The sequence below is a fragment of the Conger conger genome, chromosome 7 (genome assembly GCF_963514075.1).
Source record: "Conger conger chromosome 7, fConCon1.1, whole genome shotgun sequence".
NCBI lineage: Eukaryota > Metazoa > Chordata > Actinopteri > Anguilliformes > Congridae > Conger > Conger conger.
In genome coordinates this window covers 62,125,808-62,147,124 of record NC_083766.1, presented here as the reverse complement: position 1 = coordinate 62,147,124, position 21,317 = coordinate 62,125,808, and the positions used below count along the sequence as shown (strand labels likewise).

General features: G+C 46.6%; 1 protein-coding gene across 1 annotated transcript; it reads left to right on the top strand.

Annotated features, from left to right (window-relative positions):
* Window positions 1–9,521: 9,521 nt before the first annotated feature.
* Window positions 9,522–20,988, top strand: slc46a1 (solute carrier family 46 member 1). Its single transcript, XM_061248932.1, has 6 exons — window positions 9,522–10,109; window positions 10,917–11,308; window positions 11,683–12,143; window positions 16,488–16,571; window positions 18,149–18,305; window positions 18,572–20,988. Exons 1-6 carry the CDS (start codon window positions 9,789–9,791, stop codon window positions 18,618–18,620), a joined length of 1,464 nt encoding a protein of 487 aa, XP_061104916.1. The 5' UTR covers window positions 9,522–9,788; the 3' UTR covers window positions 18,621–20,988.
* Window positions 20,989–21,317: the final 329 nt, after the last annotated feature.

The following is a 21,317-nucleotide window of genomic DNA, read 5'->3' as shown; positions in this document are numbered from 1 at the left end:
GGGATCAGCCCAGTACTACACAGGAGGAGCTTGTCAATGACCTGAAGGCAGTTGGGACCACAGTCATGAAGAGAACCATCAGTAACACACTACACCGTGAAGGATTAAAAAAATCCTGCTGCGCGCGCAAGGTTCCTCTGCTGAAGAAAGCACATGTACAGGCCCGTCTGAAGTTTGCAAAAGAACACCTGGATGATCCAGAGGAGGCTTGGGAGAAGGTGATGTGGTCAGATGAGACCAAAATAGAGCTATTTGGCATCAACTTGACTCGCCGTGTTTGGAGGAAGAGAAATGCTGAGTACAACCCCAAGAACACCATCCCCACTGTGAAGCATGGAGGTGGAAACCTTATGCTTTGGGGGTGTTTCTCAGCTAAGGGGACAGGACGACTTCACCGTATCGAGGGGAGGATGAATGGGGCCATATACCAGGAAATATTGGGTGACAACCTCATTCCCTCAGTGAGAGCACTGAAAATGGGTCGTGGATGGGTCTCCCAACATGACAATGACCCAAAACATACGGCCAAGGCAACAGGAGTGGCTCAAAAAGAAGCATATTAAGGTCCTGGAGTGGCCTAGCCAGTCTCCAGACCTAAATCCCATCGAAAATCTGTAGAGGGAGCTGAAGCTTTGAGTTGCCAAGCGACAGCCTCAGAACCTTAAAGATTTGGAGAGATTCTGCAAAGAGGAGTGGACCAAAATCCCTCCCAAGATCTGTGCAAACCTGGTGAAAAACTACAACAAAACGTCTGACCTCTGTGCTTGCCAACAATGGTTTCTCCACCAAGTATTAAGTCCTATTGTTCTATGGATCAAATACTTATTTCATGTGAAAATATGATATTAAATTTATAAAATGTATATGATGTTGTTATTGTGGATTATTTTGTGATATTCTGTCTCTCAATGTTAAAATGTACCTATGATTAAAATTCTACACAGTTCCATTCTTTGTAAGTGGCCAAACCTACAAAACCAGCAAGGGATCAAATAATTATTGCTCCCGCTGTAAAACACCCAACGCAGATCTTCCGTCTGCAAATTCACTGTCAGCGTTTACGCTGGGGTCGGGGGAAACTGGGACAGTGACTCCCAGGTTGTTGGTTCGATTCCCAGGCGAGACGCGGCCGTCTCGAGTACCCTTGAGTAAGATACTCATCCCCATGAATTGCGTCGTTAAATTTCCAGCTTACGCGGGGCGTTTCGAGTATAAGGTGTCCCGGGTAACAGGGTAAGTCTTCTCGGAGCAACAGTCACTTCTCCAGATTTGTATTGAATATCAGCTAAAGAAACAAAGTGAGGGAAGTGAAACGTGTGATGGATGGGCATTTTTTTCGGCAACGCTGCAGAAAGGACAGAAATCCCCTGGATGTGCAGGCGGAGGGTGAGGTCATGGCTTCCTGTAATGTGAGAGGTGTCAGCAGTACTGTGCTCCAGAGGGGGGGTTGGGGGGGGGTTGGAGGGGTCTATATTACTGACCACAGTGGGGAGGAGGGGGGGGGGTCCACTGGGTCAGAGCAAATGGGGTTTCCTCTCCCAAGATAAACAAAAAGCTTGACGGAGTGTCATGGGCGACTGGGTTTCGGCGAGTGATGGCTGCTCAGGCAGGCTCTGCGGTTCCTGCCGGGGAAGGAGGAGGGTGACGGCTCGCTTCCAGGTGAACCCGCCGCCGAGGGCCTCCAGCCTCAGGAGGGAGGCCGGAGTCAGGAGGGAGCCCGGAGTCAGGAGCGTGCAGGGTGTCAGGTGTCGGGGGTGAAGTGAATCTTAGGGGCCCAAAGAACCTTCAACCGATCATTGATCTCGAGCTGTTTTCATCCATTTTCATTGATTAACAAGAGTGCTAGCCGTCTGAAAATAGCTCCCAGCTCCTTCCTATCGTGTTGAACGAGGAATACAATCAAAGACAAATCCGTTTTAACCAACGAGTGGTGGAGACTTCCCTGATTTTCCTTGAGTATCCAAACAACGATTCATTCCCGAAATACTCATCAGACATAGTTAACTGTCTCCAATTCGGCAGTTTAGCACCCTATGCCTTATCCATTTATTTTTATTTGCATTGCGAAATTGCGCACGTTCTATCAACATTATTTGGGGACACATAGACTTCGCACTCTCACTCGGAAAAGACTGGAGTGAAAAAGATGTGCAGTGCGTACATTGTAAACAGTCTTGAAGCGCAGGTTTTCTGATTGCTGGTTATTCTGAAAGCTAACACGGTAGATAACAGAGTGGTGTATCTTTTCTGATAAGTGTTGGCTTGGCTCCTTAGTGATTAAAACAGATTTTTTTACAGATAAATTGAATGTATCATTTCACACGAAGAAGCTGTGTGTTACTCCCTAATTGATTAGTCCTATCAGTGGCAAGCTTGTTAATCATGATGGGTTGATGTCAATTAAATTTAGTTTAAACATCAATTTTGAGCTCACAAGATGCCATGGAGCTACATGGTAGCACTGTGGCCTCACAACAACAACGAGGTCCTGGGTACGAGTGGGGCGAGAGAGAGGGGGGGGGGAGAGAGAAAGAGAGAGAGGGGGTAGAGAGAGAGAGGGAGACAGAGAGAGAGAAAGGGAGACAGAGGGGGGGGGGGAGAGAACAGAGGTCAAGCCCCTGGAGCATGTTTTGGGTTAAGGGCCCCGCTCAAGGGCCCAACGGCAGGGCTCTTTAAATGTGCTGTCTGCAGCCTTGGCTCACAACTGCAGCAACAAGTAAGTAAGTAAGATCAGATCGAATTTGTGATTGGTCAGCTAATTAATTAATTAAGAGAAGGAAGTTGGTGCCAACAAGGGCCCCATCCGTTTCTGATTTTCCAACTAACCGCTGGCCTTACTCAATTACTCAATTAGCCATAACATTTACACCAACCGGCATTTCAGCCACCGCTCTCGGCGAATGCATGAATGGCAGCCGAAGACTATTCTTGCGTCCCGATTTGAAATGGTTTCACTGCAATCGAATCTAAGAGTGAACCAGTGTTGGTGTGCACAGCCAGTTGGCTGATTTAGCCAGGGTAACTGGTGGAAACAGAAACCGGACGCACACCGGCCCCCCAGGACTGGAATTGGCCCTCCCCAGGCTGGACTTCAGAAGAGCCCTTTGGTCACGAAGGTAAACAATCGTCTTTAGCTCAACTTCTTTATTGCAGGACTACATGAATTTTTATAGCCCTGAAAAGCTTTGTAGACAAATCAGGGCTGTTTAGTCGGCCTGAATGTCCTCCCCATGTAAAGAAAAGAAAAGCAAAAACTTTCCACTGACTGCCCCAGAACTACGACACACACACACACACACACACACACATACACTCACACAAACACACACACACACACACACACACAGCCTGTACACCTCCACACACACACACACACACACACACACTCACACACACACAGCCGCTGTGGCTGATGTCTAATCTAAATCACGCTAAGGAGTGCCCATGGGGGGGAAGACCCCAGGACACACGCGCAGAGTTCAGGTTTGAGTGTGTGCGGGACGGTGCGGAATCTTCGGGCGTGGTTGTCGGGTTTGGAGCCCCGCTGTCTGCTGGCAGGATAAAGGGTTATCTAAAAGGTCCTACACTGGGGAATACACATGGTATCACACAAGGGAAATTAAGTACTGCAAAAGTAATGATCCACAGTTTCACTAAGCAACATAGACACACATACACACAGACGCGCATGCCAACATGTGAGAGCACGCACCTACAGCACACACACGTATGGTATGGATTACAGTATTTCATTATTACAGCATACTCATCATGGGTCTCAAACTGGGATTCTGGTGGGTCTCTTGGTTTTTTATGTGCTTCTGCACTTAAAGGTACTAACAGTCAAGAGAGGAATTGCAGCAACAAACACGCTCACACCACAACACTGTTTATCCCTGCCCCTTCTCTGGTGAACGCGCTGATGTTGAGACGCCATTGGCTGTGGCAATTAGAACTAATTTTCAACCAATGGGCTTGAATTATTGTACAGCTCTACAATGTTTTGGTACATCGTGCTGGCCCGTCAACTGCATATTTTGAACCCCATATTTTAATGACTATAAACACAGGCAGAGGGTTAGTCAAGCACTTCATTTAAATCAGTGATTGGCAAAATAGTTTGAACACCTCCCGGCTGAACAAAACGGCTAAAGCTATGGTTTGACCAGATCAAGCTAGGCTTTGAAACAGCTGGTAGCTGGTATTTCAAGCTGGCCACAGCTGGACTTTATACCAGGGCTTGTTTTGGCAGCTGATTTGAAGTCACAAAAAAAATACTTTTAACACAAACAAAGCGTACGCACATAAGCACATGCACATACTCACCGGTGTGTTGATGACCAGTGGCAGGGGTAGGGTCAGTAGGGGTATCAGGACGATCAGGAAATAATTCCTGTGGGCTAAAAGCCATGTTCTAAACCCAGCCATGATGACGCTCGCCCAGAGGCACTGAGAATCCAAGAGAAATAGTCAGAAACCGAGAGAGAATCTAGAGAGACTGGAGAGAGACTAGGCGGAAATGACAAGCAGAAGGAGCATGGATGCTGAGATGCCTTCAGAGTGAACAAGATGAAATCACAGCATCAGAGTATATATATATATCAGAGTGAGAATTAAATATTAACCCAGAAAAGGGGTGGGGAATAGAGACAAGGAGAGAGTGAGAGAGAGAAAAGTAGACAGATGTATTAACCCTCAAATTGAAATTATTTGTTTTATTGGCAAACAACATTCTGCATAAATTTTGTGTTCACGCACAAACACGCACGTATACACGTGCATACAAACATACACACAAGCACATGTGTACCCACACACACACACATATACAGGTAAACATACAGACACACATACACACAGACACAAATACAGACAAACACATACACTACATTACAGACATTTAGCAGACGCTCTAATACAGAGTGACGTACAATGAAGTGTGTACAATACACGTACATAAACACATATACACATAAACAATCATACACACACATATGTCCACAAACTCATGCATACATACAGGCACATGCAAGCAAATGCATACTGTACATAGACATTCACACACATACACAGACACATACACACACACTCAATAATTTGCTCTCTCTCTATCTCTCTCTTCCCCTCTCTTCCCTGCTCTCAGGTGATTCTGTACCTTCAGTTCTTTCCTGAATGAAACCGTGCATCGCAAAAATAAAAACAGGCAGAGCATCCAGGGCTAGTGGGCCAAACCCCACCCTACCACCCTCCCCAATCTCCCAGGTGCATTTTTGAAGAAATCCAAAATAAGCTGGATATATTCAACATTTGTCACACACCTGAGAGGCAGGTGCAAGAGCCCAGCACAGGAGGAAGGGGGAAGGGGCTCCAGAAGGTTCTACACGAAGACCACTAATGAAATGACTAATTATTGTTCTCGAAATAACTAAGTAAAGAATTAGGGTCTTTAAAGACTATTCCAAATAACGTGCATGTGAATGGGAGGCTAATGGTGTTTGACAAGGGGAACACAGACACAGAAGCTGGAGGCTACAGCAGTAACAGAAATGTGGTGTCAGGGCGATAACGGCCTCTCTTCCCGGTCCAGCGGCTCTTCTGCCCGTCAAAGGCGCGGACTTGTTTATTTTAGGTTATTGATGACCCTCCCAGATTAAGATCTCCCTGGCTGCATGGCCCGTGCTTGTCTCCCCCGTGCGATTCCCGAACTGCCCTCAGGAAACAGACGATACTCCCCCCGATGTTTGTGTTTCTCTAACGGAGCGGCATCGAGTCCGCTTCTGTGGGCCGAGCCGAGCCCAGCCCAGCCCAGCCGATCTGATACCGTCCTGATCAACCTGACAGACGCCGCTCAAAAGACAGAAAACCTTTTCAGTTTAAACTCATAGTTTTTTTTGTTGTGGATTGTGAGGACAATAGAAAGATAATAAGGGCGGCCTGTAGTGTAGTGGTTAAGGTACATGACTGTAGCGTAGTGGTTAAGGTACCTAACTGTAGCGTAGTGGTTAAGGTACATGACTGTAGCGTAGTGGTTCAGGTAACTGACTGTAGCGTAGTGGTTAAGGTACCTGACTGTACCATAGTGGTTAAGGTACCTGAGTGTACCATAGTGGTTAAGGTACCTGACTGTACCATAGTGGTTCAGGTACCTGACTGTAGCGTAGTGGTTCAGGTACCTGACTGTAGTGTAGTGGTTAAGGTACATGACTATAGCGTAGTGGTTAAGGTACATGACTGTAGTGTAGTGGTTAAGGTACATGACCCTGTAGTGTAGTGGTTAAGGTACATGACTGTAGTGTAGTGGTTAAGGTACATGACTGTAGTGTAGTGGTTAAGGTACAAGACCATGTAGTGTAGTGGTTAAGGTACATGACTGTTGTGTAGTGGTTAAGGTACATGACCCTGTAGTGTAGTGGTTAAGGTACATGACTGTAGTGTAGTGGTTAAGGTACATGACCCGCAAGGTCGGTGGTTCAATCCCTGGTGTAGCCACAATAAGTCAGGCCATTAATGTAATTAATGTAATGATTGGCAAAAGAAATACTTGAAGTAACTACATTGATGGATGTGTCTGGCGGCCCCGTGGGCATTAAAACGTGTAGGGCAGCACCCCATAGGGCAGCACCCCATAGGGCAGCTCCTTCACCCAAAAAGTAGTATGTATTCCACAACACTTTGCCTGATGGCCCCCAACCTTTGGGCCCCATTCGGTAATCTGTGTGTTAGCAGCTGCCTATGTTTTCTTGTATATGAAGAATGGATTATTCTCCAGTAAAAAGTACTATAGGCCTACACCAAAATGTATTTTTGTTACAAAATGGGCTATATCAAAAAATATATATATCTGTATCGCACTACAATTAAAGTGATGCAAGCCGTAGATTGTTGTGCAGTTGGCACAGACCTTCTAAAAAGGCTCTTAGCTTTTGAGTATGTTATTATTTTACCGATAACACTCTTAATGACGTTGTAGCCCACGGAGTTACATAAGAGCACAATATATTTTTTGTGGAGTTTTTTTGCAGTATGGCTTTTTATGTGATCTTTGAAGAGGAGATAAGGTGAAGTCATAATCTAATTCACAAACATCGTAAAACAATTGATTGGTGATATTAAATTGAGACACTCTAGGCTACTGCGCAGTAATAAGATATATGACTCCAGTAGGGACCGGAGTATAACCATATATTTAACACTGACCATTTTACTGTAAAATGAAAAAGCGCAAACAACTCAAGAACTGCGAATGTAGGCTAACTGTATAATACATCTGCGGAAAACGCGTCTATTTGACGCGGATTATACTCTTCCTCGCTCGCAGCAGCCTTAACAACGGGGCTAGGGACAGGGGCTCAAACTACAAACCGCTGCGATTGTAGGCTCCCACGTAGCAGGGAATAACGCTGCAAGCGCGCGCGCGCAAGTGTTTCTCCAAAGCAGTCGAAAGGACCCCACCTTTGCGCAGAATACGACCCTCCACACGAATTGCTCTGGCCACTTTGAACCTGAGCGCCGAAACCAACGTGTCGGTGCAATCGCGCGCGGGTCCAATGAGACAAAAGGTCGAAGTACGAACCGCAGCGGTGCGTGAAGGAATCCTTTTTGGCCATTTTATGAATTCTGCGGTTCTGGCGATAAGCTGACGACAAAGCTAAAAGTGCAGTGGAAATTTTTCATTTTTTTCTTCAGCTCCGCCCAGGCGAGTCGCGCTCCCACTTTTCGAGACAACGTATCTAAATTTGACGACTTGCGGTTTATTACGGGTAGCAAATGTTTACAGCCCACGCTCAGAAGGGGGTACGACTCGATAAGGCGGTGACCTGAGTTCTCCGGGAAGCGATGGAAAAAACGGTGCCAAATAATGCACCTTTGCATTATCCTGTGTCCAAAATCGGGTTATATAATAAAAGTTTTATAATATACCATTTAAAATACCAGGAAGGTCTTTAAACTGTCGCGGTCCAGATAGAACAGATTTCTATCAGGTATCGACTGAAATTCTGGACTCGAATACATTGAAAACATTTCACGTATTTAAAAATGTGTTGCACAAACCGAAGGTATGTCAGCTTAATTGTATTGCTTTTCCCCATGATGGTTTATTGTATTCTATAAAACTACATTTAGAATATAATGAGTTCTGTCATATTATTGTTGTTGCACAGTAACTTTGAGAGAGGTTATTGGCCTCAGTGTTAGATGACAAGCCTTTTCATATCACCAGAAGTGTTTTGGGATAACTTTGGGATAACCTTGAGCAAGATAGTGAACCCTACATTGCTCTGCAGCGGATTGGCTTCTGCTTAGGCTTAGTCTAATTAACTGCAAGTTACTTTGGCCAAAAGATTTGTATATAACACAGTGTTTCCTAAAGATCAATCCCAGGGTTCACCTCTGCATGCTGGCTGATACTGGCGCTTCATTTATCGCCTGTATTTGTACAACAACAACAAAAAATAGTTTTTTTTCCCATAAATCTCTTTACCACAATGCAGATTAGGCTTTTTATTTTTATTTCCTCAAACAGTTTGATTTCAGTGACGAGGTGTCTGCACAATTTGGACTCGATTTCCTTTGATTCCCTTGAATACACACCTTTCATGATCCGTTTTTTTTTTATTAAAAAATACTTTGCTGTACGGCACATAACAGAAAAAGTATCACTGGGTGAAATCCCTGGCGTGTGAACATAGGGATGCTTATTCTCCACGGCCTGCATCGTTACTTCTGACATAACATGGAGGGTTAACATTACAGGTGTCTAATTACGTACAATTCACTGCATATTACAGTTCAGGAGTATGAAAAACAACACCCCAGGGCCACATTTACTCACTGCACAATAAAACCCTAAAAGTCCTCACATGGGCAGAAAGCCATGTCAGAGCCAGAGAACTGGGTTAGGGTGTGAGACAGAAAGCCATCTGGCCAGAGAACTGGGTTAGGGTGCAAGACAGAATGGGAAAACTGCAGTACGTGAAGTTTTAATTCCCCCTTCTGACCATGCCAGAAAAAATAGGAAGGTTATTTAGCCTCCTGTTGGCTGCAGCTAACGCTAAGATGTTATATGAGGTGTGTGGCACAGCAAAATCACCCAGTGAGGTTGCAGGTTTGAGTCCCCCCACTATGGTGCTTTATATACAGTAAAACGTCCAGTGTTCATTTAAACTCTAACAGAGTACATATCAGTCCCATAGGGACGATATCTTAGTTGATTTAACACTGAACATTTTACTGTGTACACTGTGAGCCCATCTCTATCTCTAACTGTCCCCGCTTGTCGGAATAAAGATATATAGGAACGGATGGTGGGCTTTCCACTCTAGTTTTAAAAAGGCCAGAGTGAAATATCTATTGTGATTTTTGAACGCAGCCTAAATTGAATTCCGCCGTCAAGTTGGCCAATTCATTAACGGTCTGAATGGAGGGAAGGTTATACCGGGTCGAGCCACTAGAGGCGTAAATAATGTTTCGCACGCATGCGCACTGTTATACATTCGTCATGTGACCAGACGGACCTGAAACTGAGTTGTAAACACAGAACTGGCTGGAACACATGTCACCACACAGAAAGTGGTGAACTATTTTTCTAAATTCTTAGCCAGCAATGAATCACGCAGTAAAATAAATGCTTATGGTTACAGATACGCCGGGTTTGTACTTTCGCGACATTCGTGCAGGCAGCGGTCCAGGGTCCGTGTTTATAAACGTGTAACTTATAAAACGTTTACGCGGACCTCCGCTCTGGACTTTAGCTCGGCAGGAAAGCGACCGCAAGACGCAAAGAAATAATGAACGACTCGGACACTAGCGCGATTCTCCCCGAGGAGTTCGCACCGTCCGTCAGGGACGAGACTCCGGATGCAGACGCCAGCTCCCTTGATGCAGATATGCCGTCCGGTTCCCCTGTCCGCTGCGGGCGTCCGCCCTTCCCGTGTCCGCTACCGGTCTCGGTGGAGCCGGTCCTCTTCCTTTGCATGTTCTCGCTGGCTCTCCAGATGCCCCTGTATACGCAGTACCTCTGGGACCGCATCAGCGAAGATCTCGGCTACAACGGCACGAAAGCAGGGGGGTGTCAAAATTCCTCCGGCCAGCCCGATCCGCTGGAGAAGGTAGTATTATCATTCGACTTGTTCAATAAAAAATAAAAAAAACTGTCCCAACAAGCACATTTCAGATGAACCTGGGTTGGGCGTGTGCGTCTCTGTCGTTAACAGTGTCTCTGGGCAGTCAGGCGCATTGGCGAAGCAGGTTTCATTTCAGCATGACACGCACTGCTGATTTACGAAGTCTCACAAGCATACTAGCAAGTCCATTGGTTCAAAAACTCGGTCCTGGGGGAACTATATTGCAACTTCATCTTTTAACTGATGAAACGAAAGACTGAGGTGAATCAACAGGCTGCTAATTGGTGACATTGCGGACACCTGGCCGCTAAAACTAACCACGTGGAAGATGATAAAAAATTCAAAAACAAAGGAGCCAAACCTCCATTGTGTTGATACATGTCTGAAAGAAATTAAACGCATGTGTTCAGCAACCTAATTAGGAACCCATTGATTAACCTCAGTCTAACATTTGATGAAAAAATGTGACCTCTTTTTATGTTACTGTTTGCAATATAGGGCAATAAAAACACCCAGCATACACAGGAGGCACCAGGACCGAGTTTGGGAGACAGTGGGTGATCTGTGTGTCTCGGTGGTCTTTGTGGAGACAGCGGGTGATCTGTGTGTCTCGGTGGTCTTTGTGGAGTCAGCGGGTTGATCTGTGTGTCTCGGCGGTCTTTGTGGAGACGGCGGGTGATCTGTGTGTCTCGGCGGTCTTTGTGGAGACGGCGGGTTGATCTGTGTGTCTCGGCGGTCTTCGTGGAGGTTATTATTAATGGTAATATTGATAATGTCTCCTCCCTCCCTCAGGAGGTGGCGACGCAGACGGCGCGCTGGTCCCTGTACATCAGCCTGGCGGGGTTTGGGGTGGGGCTGGTGGTGGTGACACTGCTGGGCTCGTGGAGCGACCGGGTGGGCCGGCGCCGGCTGCTGGTGGTGCCGAGCCTGGGCCTGGCGCTGCAGGCGGGCGTGTACCTGGCGGTGATGTACCTGCGGCTGGGCGTGGCCTGGCTGCTGCTGGGCCGGCTGCTGAGCGGCCTCTCCGGCGACTTCAACGCCGTGCTGGCCGGCTGCTTCGCCCACGCCGGCGACACCAGCGCCCGCCGCTCCAGAACCTTCCGCGTGGCCGTGCTGGAGGCCACGCTGGGCGTGGCCGGGATGCTCGCCAGCGTCGTCGGGGGCAACTGGCGCCGGGCGCAAGGGTGAGGCCGCGCCTCCCGCGACAACCAAAACCCCGCCCGGAACCCAAACCGCAAGGACACCTTCTCTCTCTCTGTCCATCACTCTGCCCCTCTCTCTTTCTCTGGTCCCTCTCTCTCTTTTTCCCTCTGTCTCTCCCTCTTCCACTTCTCTCTCTCTCTCTCTTAGGTACATAAACCCGTTCTGTGTGATACAGGTATATTACCTCTCTCTCTCTCAGGTACATAAACCCGTTCTGTGTGATACAGGTATATTACCTCTCTCTCATAGGTACATAAACCCGTTCTGTGTGATACAGGTATATTACCTCTCTCTCACAGGTACATAAACCCGTTCTGTGTGATACAGGTGTATTACCTCTCTCCCTCTCTCTCAGGTACATAAACCCGTTCTGGCTGGCGTTGGCCTGTAACCTGGCCGCGGCGCTGTACGCCTGGCTGTTCGTGCGCGACACGGTGACCCCTGACCCCGGGGCGCGGCTCCTCTCGGGCGAGCACCACCGGGCGGTGCTGCGGCTCTTCGGCCCGCGGGGGAAAGGCGGGCGCGGCCCCCTGCTCTGGCTCTACACGCTCTGCTTCTTCCTGGTGGTGCTGGTGCATTCTGGGAGCCGCGAGCTGTACGTGCTGTTCGAGCTGAGCCCGCCGCTCTGCTGGGGGCCCCAGATGGTGGGGTACGGCTCGGCCGCCCTGCACCTGGCCTACCTCAGCAGCCTGCTGGGACTGCGGGTCCTCCAGCTCGGCCTGGACGACTCCTGGGTGGCCCTGCTGGGGCTGGCCTCCAACTGCGCCGCCCTGCTGGTCATCTCCAACGCTGCAACCACTGCGCTCATGTTCACCGGTAACTACACGCACTCACACACACACTCACACTCACACACTCACACACTCACACTCACACACACACTCACACTCACACTCACACACTCACACCCACACACACACTCACACTCACACTCACACTCACACTCACACACTCACACACACACTCACACACCACCGCACTCACACTCACACTCACACCCACACACACACTCACACTCACACTCACACTCACACACTCACACCCACACACCCACTCACACTCACACTCACACTCACACACTCACACTCACACACACACTCACACTCACACTCACACACTCACACCCACACACACTCACACACTCACACTCACACACACACTCACACTCACACCACCGCACACACTCACACACGCACACTCACTCACTCACTCACTCACTCACTCACTCACTCACTCACTCACTCACTCACTCACACACACACACATACACACACCACCGCACACACGCACGCACGCACACTCACTCACTCACTCACTCACTCACTCACTCACTCACTCACTCACTCACTCACTCACTCACTCACTCACTCACTCACTCACACACATACACACACACACCACCGCACACACACACACGCACACACGCACACACATCCGCTCACACACACACACATACACACACACACACCACCGCACTCACACTCAATGACACACACACACATTGTAAATACAGTACTGGCACGAGTGATGGAAACGCTCTTAGAGATTACATTTTTAAAACTTTTATCTCTGCTTTTTCTTCTGTTGTTTATCAGAGCCAGTTTTATCTGTAAAAAAAAATTTTTTAATGGTTATCTTCTATTATGTGACCATCAGTCATTTGAAATTAAGTATACAAGCCAAAGAAATATGGTTTTCTTTGAAGAAATATTATTATTTTATGAAGAAAGATATTGGACTAAGAAATTGTATTATATAATCTTCTTATAATTTTTTAACAAGATGCAAGACTAAGATGCATTTGAGTGCTCAGTTATGTTGGTACAAATGAAGACACATAGGACGGTATAATTATTATGAACACAAATGCTAATTATTTCTTCATTTTTGTTTCATGTTGATATTTATTACATATTACATGTATTATGGCAATAATAGTGTCCATAATTAGTGGCAGTACTGTATGTTCATACACACTACAACACACACACACACACACACACACACACACTACAACACACACTCTCACACACACACTCACACACACACATTCACACGCACACACACACACTCACACGCACACTCACACACACACACACACTCATACACACACACACACTCACACACTCACACACACGCACACTCACACACACTCACACACACACCCACACACTCACACACACACACAGCTGCAAATATGATTCAGATTATGGCAAACGTGCGCTCACACAAACACGCACATGTACAGGTGTACGTACCTCGATGCTCACGAACACGCACATGTACATGTACAGGTGTACGTACCTCGATGCGCACGCACACGAACACGCTTAAAACAGTCCAGTGAATTTCCAGAGCACCAGGAGGCCAGTGTCCTCTCGCTCCGAGACTTTGTTCTGCTTATGTAACCAATTCACATTATAGTCAGCTAATGATTTAGCCCACACTCCACACCCGCATGCAGTAACTTTTAACATTTAACAGTTAACATTTTATCATTGCCTGGGGCTGGAAGGCCTTGGTCTTCATCTGTACTGCCCAAGGACGCCTGGTTAGGAATGATTTGAGTGTGGGGAATTTAAAAAGGCCTTTTTGCTCTGTCATTCTGAAAGTAAAGTCATTTTGAGCAGGGCTTGCTTAACCCTCTTGAATGCTTACTTAACCCCAGTTTTCTGGAATGTTTTCCGTGTTCTGGAACTCCACTGCTTCCAGTCAGCGGCAGTGACTGTGACATCAGCATTAGAATGTTCAGTTAAGAACATTCTGATCACGTGTTTGTTTGTGGCCTCGCGCCTTAAGGGGTTAAGGTGCGGTAGGAAGTCGGTGTTTTTGTCACGGAGTTAAATGAGTCACTTGACCCGAATTGCTTCAGTAAATTCAGCGCAGGAAGCTGCCACGTGATTGGCCGGTATGTCTTGATGTAAGCCGCGTGTTTGATTTCCTGGTCTGTGGAATATGAGCTGTGGTATTGCTACGGGGGGCAGATCGTGTCGTTAGGTGTATTTTGCGGTTGCCGACCTGAACTCGTAATTCCACAGGTGTGGCGATTTTTAAGTCATCTTTCACCTACGTGAGGTCAGATCAGGGTTAAACTCCAGGAGGGGAAAACATGTTCAGATTTATGATCATCAAAACATCATAAACAAAATAAAACCCAGTGGAGCTGGAAGTGTCATATAACGGCTGATAAATTTTGAATTGTAAAAACCAGCAAATACAGCAAATTCTCCCTCAATTTTACTGAAATGCATTGTTGTAACACTGCCGGAACACTGTGAGAACGTTTCGCGTTAGCTGGAAACGTAGAGTTTGCGGGTTCAAATCTCAGCCGGGACACCACTCAGTGGTGTCCTTCGGCAAAAGCGTTTTACCAAAAATGCCTCAGGACAAATAGTTTACCGGCATTTGGCAGACACTCTTATCCAGAGAAACGCGTATGATGTAGATTCAGGGTCATAATCTGGGGGTCGAAGGGCAATCATTTGCGAAGTGTAAGAATAAGAACTCGATCCTCGATAAGAACTATAACAATATTGCACTTCAAAGAACATCAAGTACTTACAGAACATTGTGTTACGCTTACACAGAAGATTATTATTGTGGCTATTATCACCTTCAGATTAATTGGCAGATATAAAAGTCTTTTTTATAAATGATTGACATATTAATGACCTGAACATTAACTCCTGAATGATTACAAAAGAAGAGATCCAGTCATTGGTAAAAAGGCCAATTCAGATTCAGAGTAAGATTTGCAATCGGCAGGGATTTCAAACTGAGATATTTGAGGACTGCAGTGCTTGCTGGTTTTAGTGTGTTGAAGTGCTTCATTTCGGTCACTTTCAGGCTAACGGTCAGCATACCTAATTTCCAAGGTCTAAATTAGCTACTGGTTGAAAACCTGCAGATACTGCGGCCCTCCAGCACTGGAGTTAAACCTGTAGACACTGTGGCCCTCCAGGACTGGAGTTAAACAGACACACACACAGAAATGCCCATCTCATGTGTGATAAGGCTGTTGTGGATTCTCAACAGGAACAGAGATCCAGGCCTGATTTAACCTCAGCCCATCCTCTGTCATTCTCCACACTGCCATCTAGTGAGTGTGTGTGTGTGTGTGTGTGTGTGTGTGTGTGTGTGTGTGTGAGTGTGTGTGTGTGTGTGTGTGTGTGTGTGTGAGTGTGTGTGTGTGTGTGTGTGAGTGTGTGTGTGAGTGTGTGTGTGTGTGTGAGTGTGTGTGTGTGTGTGAGTGTGTGTGTGTGTGTGTGAGTGTGTGTGTGTGTGTGTGTGAGAGTGTGAGTGTGTGTGTGTGTGTGTGTGTGTGTGTGTGTGAGTGTGTGTGTGTGTGTGTGTGAGTGTGTGTGTGTGTGTGTGTGTGAGTGTGTGTGTGTGTGAGAGTGTGAGTGTGTGTGTGTGTGTGTGTGTGTGTGTGTGAGTGTGTGAGTGTGTGTGTGTGTGTGTGTGTGTGTGTGTGTGTGTGTGTGTGTGTGGAAGGTGCATGACCATTCCATATGTTCGATGTCATTTGGCAGACACTTTTATCCTAAGACTAAGCAGGAGACCATCTCCCATGGAGCAATGCGGGGTTTGCTCAAGAGCCCAACGGCTGTGCAGATCTTATTGTGGCTACACCGGGGATCGAACCACTGACCTTGTGGGTCCCAGTCATGTACCTTAACCACTTTGCTACAGGCTGTCCTAACATGCAGTGTGTTCAGTTTGAATCTACATAGCGCTTTTATTCAAAGCACTCTCTAATGAATGCCTCTCATTCACCCATTCTCACACACACACTCACACACCAATGACGATTGGCTACCAATGAAGGCACCAACCAGTTCATCTGGAGCACTTGGGGGTTAGGCGTCTTGCTCAGGGACACTTTGACACACCCAGGGCGGGAATCGAACCGGCAACCCTCCCACTGCCAGACGACCGCTGTTTCCTCCTCCTCTTCTGCACACTTACTCTCATACAATGCACAGTATTTGTTGGATAAATATCACGGTTTCATCTACAGCTCTCAATGTAGCCGTGGCTGTTGTGCGTCTGTGGCCCCAGGGCGGGGCCCCGGTCCATGTGCGTCTGCGGCCCCAGGGCGGGGCCCCGGTCCATGTCCGTGTCCGAGATCTCGTAAACACGTAAACGCTTCTCTCCCAGGGTACGGGCTGAACTTCCTGTCCATGGCGTCCACTCCTGTCCTCCGCTCGAAGCTGTCCAAACTGGTGGAGTCATCCCAGCAAGGTGAGCAGAATGAATGCCCTCCTGGGCTGCCTAATCAAATCACAATTATTACCATTAACCTCTATTGATACAGGGTAAGTTGACTGAGCACGCGTGCTCTTTTGCACCCTAACACCCGAATGAATTACATGTGTTGTATTAAAAAGGTGCTTTTTAACCCTTTAAAGAGTAGGATTTTTGGATTTTTTTTTTTTTTTTCCCCCAAGTGTTTCTTGTGTTCTAGAACTCAGTTTCTTGCAGTCACCAGTAGTGATTGTGACATCAGCATCAGAATGTTCCGTGAAGGTGTTTGTGACCTCACACGTTAAAGGGTGAAGAGTGATGTCACAGAGCCTGACCCTGAACCCCCGAAAAGCAAAACGTCTCTGATGGGAAGAAATGAAGCGCAGGCATTGCATGTTAAAATGGCTCTGAGATCTGTTGTGCTTCAGCTGCGATTGGGTCCAGTATGCACCGGTCATAGAATAACTGGTGCTAAAGTGGTACCCAACCCTATTCATAATGCCACAAATGTAATTTTTTAATCCCAGAGTATATCCTCGATGGAGATCCCCCCCCCCAGCCTGTTTCTGATAGGGCTTGGGTCTCCCCTTCACCGGTCATGTGACGGTGGAGTCGTGCCAGATTGTAAAAGTGATGGGGGGGGGGTGGGGGGGGGGGGGGGGGGCACTTCCTTGCCCCCCCACCCCTGCCCCACCTGGGTCTGAACTTCAAGGTCTGTGTGTGAACCTGTGCTGAACTCTGCTGCTCCGAGCTGATTAATCATTCATCACTGGAGCCTGGGGAGCACTGCCTCAGATACATACAGCGTGTGTGTGTGTGTGTTTGTGTATGTGTTTGTGTGTAAGAGTGTGTGTGTATTAGTCTGTGTGTGTTACAGTGTGTGTGTGTGTGTGTGTTACAGTGTGTGTGTGTGTGTGTTACAGTGTGTGTGTGTGTGTGTGTGTGTGTGTGTTACAGTGTGTGCGTGTTAGTGTGTGTGTGTTACAGTGTGTGTTACAGTGTGTGTGTGTGTGTGTGTTACAGTGTGTGTTACAGTGTGTGTGTGTGCGTGTTACAGTGTGTGTGTGTTACAGTGTGTGTTACAGTGTGTGTGTGTGTGTGTGTGTGTTACAGTGTGTGTTACAGTATGTGTGTGTGTGTGTGTTACAGTGTGTGTGTGTGTGTGTGTGTGTGTGTGTGTTACAGTATGTGTGTGTGTGTGTTACAGTGTGTGTGTGTGTGAGTGTGTGTGTGTTACAGTATGTGTGTGTGTGTGTGTTACAGTGTGTGTGTTACAGTGTGTGTGTGTGTGTGTGTGTGTGTGTTACAGTGTGTGTGTGTGTGTGTGTGTGTGTGTGTTACAGTGTGTGTGTGTTACAGTGTGTGTGTGTGTGTGTGTGTGTGTTACAGTGTGTGTTACAGTGTGTGTGTGTGTGTGTGTTACAGTCTGTGTGTGTGTGTGTGTGTGTGTGTTACAGTCTGTGTGTGTGTGTGTGTGTGTGTTACAGTATGTGTGTGTGTGTGTGTGTGTGTTACAGTGTGTGTGTGTGTGTGTTACAGTGTGTGTGTGTTACAGTGTGTGTTCTCTCCTGCAGGGGCGCTGTTTGCGTCAGTGGCCTGTGTGGAGAGCCTGTGCTCCCTGGTGGCCAGCGGGGTGTTTATGTCGCTGTACCCCGCCACGCTGCACGTCTTCAAGGGCTTCCCCTTCCTCTTTGGAGCCCTCATCCTCCTCATCCCTGCCTCCATCATCGGGTAGGAGACACGTTAACGCTCTCAGGACCACACGCTAACACTCCCAGGACCACACGCTAAACACACGCTAATGCTCCCAGGACCCCACGCTAACCACATGCTAATGCTCCCAGGACCCCACGCTAACCACACGCTAACACTCCCAGGACCCCACGCTAAACATATGCTAATGCTCCCAGGACAACACACTAACCACCTCCCTCCCTCCCTCCCCCTCTCTCTCTCTTCCTCCCTCTCTCCCTCTCTCTCTCTCTCTCTCTCTCCAGGGCGATCAGATGTAGGGAAATGAGGGGGGCCCATGACGGAACCTCCTGACGTTCCTCTGGCCACGCCCGGCCGCCCCAGGCCCGGGGCTGTGCATTCGAGGTGGCAAACGCTAGCTAACGTTAGCATGTTCATACTCAATCACATTAACATGTTCCAACGCTAGCTAACATTAGCATGTTCATACTCAATGCCCATTAACATGTTCCAATGCTAGCTAACATTAGCATGTTCATACTCAATGCCCATTAACATGTTCCAACGCTAGCTAACGTTAGCATGTTCATACTCAATGCCCATTACCATGTTCCAACGCTAGCTAACGTTAGCATGTTCATACTCAATATTCATTAGCATATTCATGCTCAATATCCATTAGCATATTCATGCTCAATAACCATTAGCATATTCATGCTCAATACCCATTAACATGTTCCAACTTTTTTCTGTTCACCGCGAACATTAGCTAATATTGGCTAACGGTTTGAAAAGGACAATGCTGTGAATGCTAGGTTCTGGCACACCTTGATAGATTTATAGATTGATAGATTTATAAAAATTGCAAATAAGGTGTGGCCGTTCATCCCTTCTGTCTGGGAGTCACCGGCACCGATGGTCTCTGCTGTGAAAATAAGGGAGTGTTGAGTTGAGTTCTTCTTCAGCAGACGTAATTATGGGATTACACGTTCGGTCACACCACAGCCGGGCGCATGCAATCAAACGAGAGCCGATTGTTTTAACCCAAAGCTGGTTTTACCGAGAGGTCAAAGCAAGTTGGCGGGGGGATTGCAGATCATGTTAATGCCAACCGTTGTCGGCTAACTTTAGCGCTAATGTCAATCACACTGGTGTCAGACATTTTAGCCAATCCCCGAATGCCCCTGCACAGGTGAACCCCGATGATGTCACACAGGTAGACAGGTGTGCAGGCGTGAGTGGGGCAGGACAGCTAAAGATCCCCAGTGTCTGTGACCACTTCGCTTATACCTTTGCTTATACCCTTTTTTCATTGTTGATTCTTTACCTTGGACCATAAAAAAAAAAAAAGCTCCTATACCCCTCTTGAAACTTCCGACAACTGCCACCAGAAGTTGAAAGAAGAAATCCAGCAAGATGATTGCTGTTGGCCAATTTGTACATAGGATGCTATATGGTTTGAACCAGATGGGATAGAGACAGGAATTACGTGTCTTTTCCCACTAATGTTAGGTCAGCAAATACAATAAAGTGGTGTCATTGGTTTAGCTTTTAATGTAATCGAAATCTTGAAATCCAAGATGGCGGCCATATTTGTGTTATTGGCATTTTAAGACACTGCAGATTATGGGTAGTTTTAAAAGGCACATCTCTGTTCAGCAGTATGTAGAAAAAATTATCATTTTAATATGACTGTACCGTGTGCTTAACAATTTATTTCGCTGAAATTTCTCAGGGATCTGAAACTGTTTTTAAATTTTAAGGCCATTTCAGTGGAAAAAAAGAAGATGTAAGTGCTGAAAAATAGCTTTGTATACGCTAGGCTAACACTCATGTTCTGTACTTTTGTCAGTAATTCTGGATAACAGCATCTGTTGAAGGATAGGTTCAGTATTTTTGAGCCCAGGCCATGTTTTGGGATAATTGTGGATTATCGTGAGCTGTGAATTATCATGTCCTACCATGTTCGACTGAAAAAAACAAAACAGTATTGTATCAGAAGTTATGAGCTTGGGAACTTGCAGTTCTCTAGTTGTTGTGCTTTCTGTATTCTGGCTCAGACCAGCAGGTTTGCCTTCAGAAGCCAACATATTCTCATGTCATCACTGTGCTACAAAATAAACTTTTTAACAAATGTTTTTTCAAAATTCTGGGTCAGTTCTAGAACTCCATTGCTTTCAGTTTCCAGTAGTGATTGTTACATCAGCGCTGGAGTGTTCAGTTAGGGACATTCTATGTATGTATAAGGTCATATTCTACCTGAAATGGTTCATCATTGTCTATGCAGAGAATATACATTCCCCTCTGAAATTATTGGAATAGCAAGGTCTTGTGTACATCTTGTTTTTGCAGCCCCAAACGTATTCGGTGTTTTTGCAAAAAAAAAGGAATTGGCCTTGCTGTTCCAATACTTTTTTAGGGGACTGTTTACCTGTGCTATTATACAGACTTGAAAATCTAAATGAAAAATGCTGAAACACTGCCTTTAAGATAGCTGACTGTCTGAGCCATGACTCATAACAAACTAAACAAAAACTCTTTAGCAATCCGTTGATGGGGGGGGGAAATATGAATCATGATTCTGTGAATGTTTCATTCCTGAAATTGCTGCTGTATTTCATGATGAGACCATTTAAAGGAACAGACTGTTTTTATATCAAAAGTGAACAAGATGAGAAGCTAACTGACTTGAAAATAAATGCACTTTTTACAGCAAAAAAAAGGCTCATCCTTTGAGATTGTTGTTTCCAGATCATCCTGTGCATTGCCATATTGTACACAACACACACACACACACACTACACACACACTCACACACACACACAGTACACACACACACACACACACACTCATACACACACTCACGCACACTACACACACACACACACACACTACACGCACACTCACACACACACACACACACACTCACACACACACACACACACTCACACACACATACTACACACACACTATACACACACACACACACACACACACTACACACACACACACCACACACACACTCACACACACACACACACACACACACAC

Coding starts and splice junctions, on each gene's coding strand:
- slc46a1 (XM_061248932.1), top strand. CDS start 9,789: ATGAACGACTCGGACACTAGCGCGATTCTCCCCGAGGAGTTCGCACCG. Junction 16,572..18,148: donor GGTGGAGTCATCCCAGCAAG/GTGAGCAGAATG, acceptor TCTCTCCTGCAG/GGGCGCTGTTTGCGTCAGTG. Junction 18,306..18,571: donor ATCCCTGCCTCCATCATCGG/GTAGGAGACACG, acceptor CTCTCTCTCCAG/GGCGATCAGATGTAGGGAAA.